This window comes from Rhinatrema bivittatum, chromosome 3, assembly GCF_901001135.1.
Source record: "Rhinatrema bivittatum chromosome 3, aRhiBiv1.1, whole genome shotgun sequence".
Lineage (NCBI taxonomy): Eukaryota > Metazoa > Chordata > Amphibia > Gymnophiona > Rhinatrematidae > Rhinatrema > Rhinatrema bivittatum.
This window is the reverse complement of record NC_042617.1, coordinates 466216184-466223603: the sequence shown is the minus strand read 5'-3', so window position 1 is coordinate 466223603 and position 7420 is coordinate 466216184. Positions and strand designations below refer to the sequence as shown.

At 39.2% G+C, this 7420-nt stretch overlaps 1 protein-coding gene across 1 annotated transcript; it reads right to left on the bottom strand.

The window, feature by feature from the left end:
• Positions 1-768: 768 nt before the first annotated feature.
• On the bottom strand, positions 769-6991 carry KCNS3 (potassium voltage-gated channel modifier subfamily S member 3). Its single transcript, XM_029596880.1, is given in 8 exon segments — positions 769-815; positions 818-892; positions 895-966; positions 969-1022; positions 1025-1370; positions 1372-2303; positions 4054-4136; positions 6945-6991. Coding segments are annotated over 6 exon segments (1482 nt in total). The 5' UTR covers positions 2260-2303; positions 4054-4136; positions 6945-6991.
• Positions 6992-7420: the final 429 nt, after the last annotated feature.

Here is a 7420-nt window from a genome sequence, read left to right as displayed (position 1 = left end):
GTTGCTGCATTACTTTCTCTGTAAACTGATAAGATGTTCAAAATGATTGTCGTACATAAAAAAACGTTAAATAGATAAATAAATAAACAAATAATAAACGAATCCACAACATGACACATTTATTTAACTAAAGTGTGGCCAAAGATTAATACTCTTCATGTACTTAGAATGTGCTATCATTACACGAAAGGAAATTCCAAAGACAATAACACAATGTACACATAAAATTCTGCTCACCAGTTGTGAAGTTTATGGGTTCCTATTTTCACAGCTCATTAAGAAACGTTATTCATGCATTATTTTTCCTGGCTTTTTTCCTTTTTTGGGATACATACAGTACATGCTGTGAATATTTGTGACTTAACTGTGCAACCTTTCTTAAATGTTAGCAATTTACGAGGACCTGATCAGTAAGTAAATTCCAAATGCATTCAGAAAAAGGTGCCAGGCCACAGTAACAGTCATTTTACTTGCATTAAATACCACTTCCTCTTTTTATTATATTTTTATATTTTTTTTAAAAACAGCATCACACTGATGATGTATAAAAATAAAGCATCAATGATGCAAATTATTAAACCTCTTCCAAGCATAAAATAATCAATTGCGCAATGAATGTTGCTGAAATATAGCTAAAATTGCACCCTGAGAAATAAGTTTTTTAAAATAAATTTTAAAGCTGTAATAACCCATTGTTATTAAGAGAAAGAAAGACAAAGAGGAGAAGAGAGAACAAGAAAAAGAGAAAGCAAATAAAGATCTGTTCAATCAGTTTTCAGACTTCAGTTTGCTATTTTCTAAAGACGACGGGTTGCAACATTCTCATTCTCTTGAATGCTAGAAGCATCTGTGGAATCTTCATCACTTGCAATCATTCCTACAGAAGACAGCTAGAAATGAAAGAATGCATCTTTTTTGCATAGATATCTCTAATATTATAATAAGGTAGTTCATTACATTTATCATTTTCTTCTCATTACATTCAGCTACGTCTATGGCTTTCTGCTTTTGATAATATTTGAAAACTTATTAAAAATAATGGTAATAGGAAGGGCAACCACTAATATACCACAGAGAATGCAAAGACTACCAAGGAGCTTTCCAAATAAAGTGACAGGGTGAGTGTCTCCATAACCCACAGTAGTCATACTAATAGTTGCCCACCACCAGCACATGGGAATACTTTGTAATTCTGAAATAGTTTCATCCTTCTCCACTGAGTAAACAAGAACGGAAAAGATGGAGATCCCAACAGCCAAAAATAAAAGTAGAAGTCCAACCTCATTATAACTATGTCTCAAAAGTGGCCCCTAAGACCGCAGGCCAACAGAATGTCTTGCAAGCTTTAGTATCCGAAATATCCTCATCAAACCTCAGGATCTGGACTACTTTTCCCATATTTTCTATGCCTTCGCTTTCTTCATCCTTTGTGTCCACAATCAAAGTGGCATAAAATGGAATAATGGAGATGAAATCTATGATGTTCATTGGATTTGTCCAGAATGTCTTTTGACAGGGAGCCATTGCGAGTCTTACCACAAATTCTATGGTGAACCATGCAATACATATAACCTCTACCACTTCTAAAACAGGATCTTCAATCTCCCTGTCATTGACATCCAATTTTTGGAACTCTGGCATGCTGTGGATGCACATAGCCACAATTGAAGTTAAGACTACACTCAAGGAAGAAATTGCAAAGAGTTTGGCTGATAACGAATGTGCAGGATTTTCCAGTCTGACCCACATTTTCTTTCTGAATTCACCAAACCACATTGTGCTAAACCTCTCTAGTTCCTTATCAAAACTAGATGATGCTTCAGTAGAAGAATCTATACTTTGCATATCACACTTTTGTTCCCAATCCTTGTCTGACACAATGTCCTTTCTTTCCTGATATTTGTTGCTGCAGCAGGAGTCAATGAAGAGCTCATTGATACCCCAGTACTCAATTTCCTGGCAAAAGGAAAAAACACACAACTCCTCCATGAAATGCAATTTTCCTGTGTAGTAAAAATTCAAAACATATCTAAATAAGGAAGGATTCCTATCAAAGTAATATTCCTTGTCCGTAACATTGTAATCATCGCATAGCTCCAGTATAGCTTCTTCAGAGTGGCATTTAAGCAGCTTCCCAAGTCTGGTATGGGGAAACCGTAGGAGAGTACTTTGGTCAATTGACTGTTTAAATCCTCCCACATTCAGCTTAACCTGTTCCTCATCTCTTGCCGGTCTATGGAAAATCTCGCCGTAAATCATTCTGAACACAGTAAGTGCTGCTTCCTTGAAAGGTCACATTGCACCTGGAAGGACAACACCACATCATCATTAGGCACTATAATAATAGCCACAGCACAATTATCCTTATCCTTAAGTTCTAATAGGTAATATAGCATATGAAGAAAGATAAAACGAAATATATGCTTTGGGTAATACAGCTTCTTCCAAATCCTGGTCTCCCTAACCATAATTTGCACTAGCTCCACTGAACTGGCAGGAGACAGTAGGGTATACAGCTGAAATGATACAATGCTTTATCCTTCAACAAATTTAAGTCTTCCTATGCCATTTCTTCAGTAGGGTGAGCACAGAGCTCCAAGTTCAAAGGGGCAGGCTCAGCCAGCCCTGACTTTGCTCCCACTGAACCTATAAAAACTTACAATTCCAGTTGCTTAATATTCAAAGGCAGTGAAATCACGATTGACTGGCCTGTTCCTTTTAGTGTGCAGCTTTAAGGTCACTCCAGTTTACACTACAGAGCCCAATGAAAGTTTATATTTTGCACCCTACAGAAGCTTTTGCTTTTTGTTTCATCTTGCATTCTATTTGTTACTTCACTATTTTAAATTTCCACCACATAGCTCAGGAAATTACGACCATTTATTAAAAAATATAAACCAGGCATAAATAAATAAATGTTGTCTCATATAGGAAAACTGTCATATATCATCATTCACTAAAAATTTGTATTTTTGTAGATATATTTCCTTAAACTCACATATATAGCATAGTTGCCATATTGATCTTTTTTGTTGGGCGCTGAAAACACTAGGGTACAGATTTAAGTTTCGTAGGGAAAGAAAACAGGGCAAAAAAGTATGCAACAACTATGCAAGCCAGTTTGCTTTCACAACTTTAAAAGAGCATATCACTTGTTCAAGGATTTAGTTTCCTACAAGTTCAGGAAGAGAAACAATTCCATAGCAATAAAATGATGCAAACAAAAACTTGAACAAACAGTACTATGAAACATTTGCCGAATTCTTACACTTTGCACCATCAAGCAAAAGTCCCTCTTCCCCTTGGTAGAATTTTTGCTTACATTCCTTTTCTGGGAAGATTTTTTTACATCTGTTTAGGTCCAATTCAAAATCTTGCCAGCCAACAATCATCTTCTGCATAGCACATTTACATGCTGAAATTGACAGTCTGCCAATCTAACTGGCTGATTCAAATTAACCAGCTCATAATTTTCCTGTGAGAGACTTACGGACCAGTAATGAAGGTGTGAATCAATCAAGCTCAATGACTTGCAGGGCATTTGCTACTTTTCCAATTAGAACAAATTTTATTATCTTCAAAATGTATTGCGAAACAAAAAAAATAGGAATGTCCATTCATTTGAAACAAAATAGGAAATGTCAATGACATGTGGGTCTAGAGAGAAGCATTTGTTTCATTACATATTCAAAACAGAATGAAAGAAAGACCAATGAAAATTTCATTGATTTTCTTCATTTCGTTTTGAAAAAAAAAAAACTCCATGCCCTGCATGACCCCGGCCTGCCCCACCAGCCTGCAGCCTGCCCTGGGATCTGGCCTGGAGCCTCCTCTTACTCCCTCCTTTCCCTTTCTGAAAATGATGCCAAGGAACCCCAGTCCCCATTTACCCCTCCCATGTGGTTGACTGCAAAGTAAAAGGAGCAGGAGAGATGCTGACTTACCTCCTGCCCCAACTGTGTAGTCTTCATAATGACATCATTTCGCTCCCTCAACCCCTTCTCCCCAAGACACAAGACACGTGGAACTCATATGGCATTAGGTCGGAAATACCTGGTATGGAGAAAGTCTCGGCATCAGTATTCTTAAGCTCTGGGATTTGGACTCCATCGAACAGAGAGCTGAGACAAGTGGGTCTGGAGAGAAGCATTTTTGTCAGATAAGTAAAAACTGTACCCCCTGATACAGTGCATCACTGAAACATCAGCTGATATTTCAAAACATCAGCTAACATCTTTAGTTAGCATGGGATAGCAAGCCTTTGCAATATTAGAGCTAGATACCAGTGTGCTTCTTAGGCATGTATCAAACCAAATCAATTAACACGAGGTTGTCTTATGCATGTATGGCAGGCTCAACAGTGATTACATTTTAATTGCAATTGAAAAACTCCAAAAAATTATTATTCTTTTAAAAGACTGTGTTTATTGGGATGAATGACTGATTGAGTAGCCTGGGTTGGACTTGAAAATTACTGACATCCCTTTATTTAATTGCAAATTGTATGCTTGTATGTTCTTTAAAGTGTTGATAGAGACACTATCTCTACTATATTGGATGTTGGTTTTGGATTAGGCCTATTGCAACATGTATTGGGTGTGGATGGCTCTCAGAAAGCTATGGATACCAATTACAATATAGTAAACTTCCAATATCGAAACAGCAATAACTGCCAGTGCTCAATCAGTAACAACACTATATATGAAAAGGCAATAATGCAAATATTACAGAACAAGCCAGGCTGCCTAAAAATACATGTACCTAAAAATATTACACAAAAGCTTTCAAAACTACATAGGTATCTTCTTCAGATGTCAGATCAGAGACATTCACATCTAAAGACGGGTTCTACATTGTCTCAATAGTTCACATACAATATTTTGGGATAATACTTATTCAGTCCAATAAAAGCTATCACAGCCTGCCAAGAATACAGTTTACCCCAACACTCAAATATGCTGCTATCAAAACACTTACTCCCAGGACTAAAACAGCAAAAACCCTATCCAGGAAAGAGCAATACTGCATATATTACAACAGGCCCTAGAAACCAATACACTTCCTACTAAAAACAGAACAAGCTGAACTGCTATAGGCCCTTATACAGAAACTATACACTATACTATATCCCTCACCTTAATCACACATACAAAACACAGAAAGACCAAACAATAAAATAAACAAACAAACAAACAAATAAATAAAACAGCAATAATAATAAAAAGAATAAATATTTCAAAACAGCTGATAAATAGAATATCCAATAATTAAAACCTCATAAAAATGCTTATAAACTTCCTAGAACACCAATATAATATTTCAAAACAGACACATCACATAGCATCCAATAGTAAAACAATTAAGGATTAAATATCTCCCATTCTCCATACCTGTTTTTTGGTTTTTTTTTTATTTCCAGTCACTGTGAAATTGTTGTGGATTGGGGGAAAGGACCCCCCCAATTTTATCCTCTCTCACATACGCTTTCATACTCTCTTTTTCTCATACACATGCTTACACGATCTCACACCCACACATATGCTGACATACACTCTCACACATATCCCCCGCTCTCTCACATGCACACACATGGCCTCTCCCTCATACACGGACTCTCATACCCATATACACATACTCTCTCTCTCTGGCTCTCACAGAGACTCTCTGACTCTCATACACACTCACGCAAGATCTCTGACACAAACACAAGTTCCCTGGATCATACACACAAACACACACACTGGCTCTCATACACACTCAGTCCCCAGCAGTCTTTCTTCCCAGGCCCCTCTCCCCTCCCACACCCATCAATCCCCATCAGTCTTGCTTCCTCAATCCCCTCTCCTTCCTATCCCAGCATCCTCCCCACTGGTCCCCAACTGTCAGTCACTTTAAAGTTGAGAGTCATACACTGCTGGAGAAGAGGAAGATGTAGAAAAGGGGGTTGAGACCCAATCCCCTTAACTGCCCACAGGTCCCAGTAGTCTCCCTCCGAATTAGGACCCCTTCAAACCCCCCCCCCCCCCCAAGTCCCTAGTATACAGTGACTGAGCCTCTCAATGACTCTTTTCTGCTCAATTGAAACACTGTGGCACGGACACACACTGATCCTCCTACCACCTGCCTTGTTCACAGAAGCCTCTTCTGCAGATCTGCATGGGCATAGCTAAATCTGAAGGTTCCACACTCCCTGTTTTTCGCACGGGATAAAAGTTAGGACCTTGCTTTGAGCCGAACCAAGGTCCCACATTCTGCCTCATACTGTGCTGTACTGCTGACTGTCAATCATAATGGGCCTGAGGTCTTGAGCTGTCACTTGCCTGCCTCCATGATTAGTCCCACCACGATGAGACTGAGTCCCCTACCAGCTCCGCTCGTTCTTATTGGCTGTCCCCCACCCGCTCCCCTCCCTCCCCCCGCTATCAACTTGCTGCTGCAATCAGCGGTGCATGCAACCACAGGCTGCTGTTTCCATTGGCCACACAGACACGAGTAATGAGAGAGCAGAAAACCATAGTAACTGCAAAAAAAAAAAATCAAGGACAGGGGATTCACTGAATCGCTTGAAGGCCATGATCACACACCACTGATCAGAAAAAGGTTGTCTTTTTGCAAATTTTACTAAAAGCTGCAACAGGGTAGACACCCTGGAAGATGTGGAAACCATGAGGAGGGATCTATAAAGCTTGAGGAATGGTCTAAATTCTAGCAGCTAAGATTTAATACTAAAACATGCTATGACATGAATTTGGGCTGCAAAAACCTAATGGAGAGGTACAGCATAGGGGATGAAATTTTTCTAAGAATAAAACAAGAGCTGGATCTGGGAGTGATCATATCTGATACAGAAACATAGAAATGAAGGCAGAAAAAGACCAAACGGTCCATCCAGTCTGCGTTTATGGTAGAATCTGCCGCGCCATACAGGTCACCCCCATACTTACCAGTTTCTCAGATTGCAAAAGTCAGGGCCCTTGTTTGTTGCTGTCTGAGTCCAATTCTCCATTATGTCTCCTGTTGAAACAGAGAGCAATGTTGGAGTTGCATCTAAAGTATTAGGCTTATTGGTTAAGGTTAGTAACAGCCGCATCAGCAAGTTATTCCCATGCTTGTTTCCCCAGACTGTAAAATTCAGGGTCCTTGTTGGTTACAGTCTGAATCCTGTTCCCCCTTTTCATCTTTTACCCCTGCCATTGAAGCAGAGAGCAATGATGGAGTTGCATCAACAGAATGAAGGTTTATTGGTTAAGGGTAGTAACTGCTGCATGACCAAGTTACCCCATGCACTTTTTTCTTCATTTCCATCTTCTAGCCTTTAGGGATCCACAGTGTTTATCCCATGCCCCTTTATATTCTTTCACTGTTTTTGTCTTCACCACTTCCTCCAGAAGGGCATTCCAAGCATCCACCACTCTCTCTG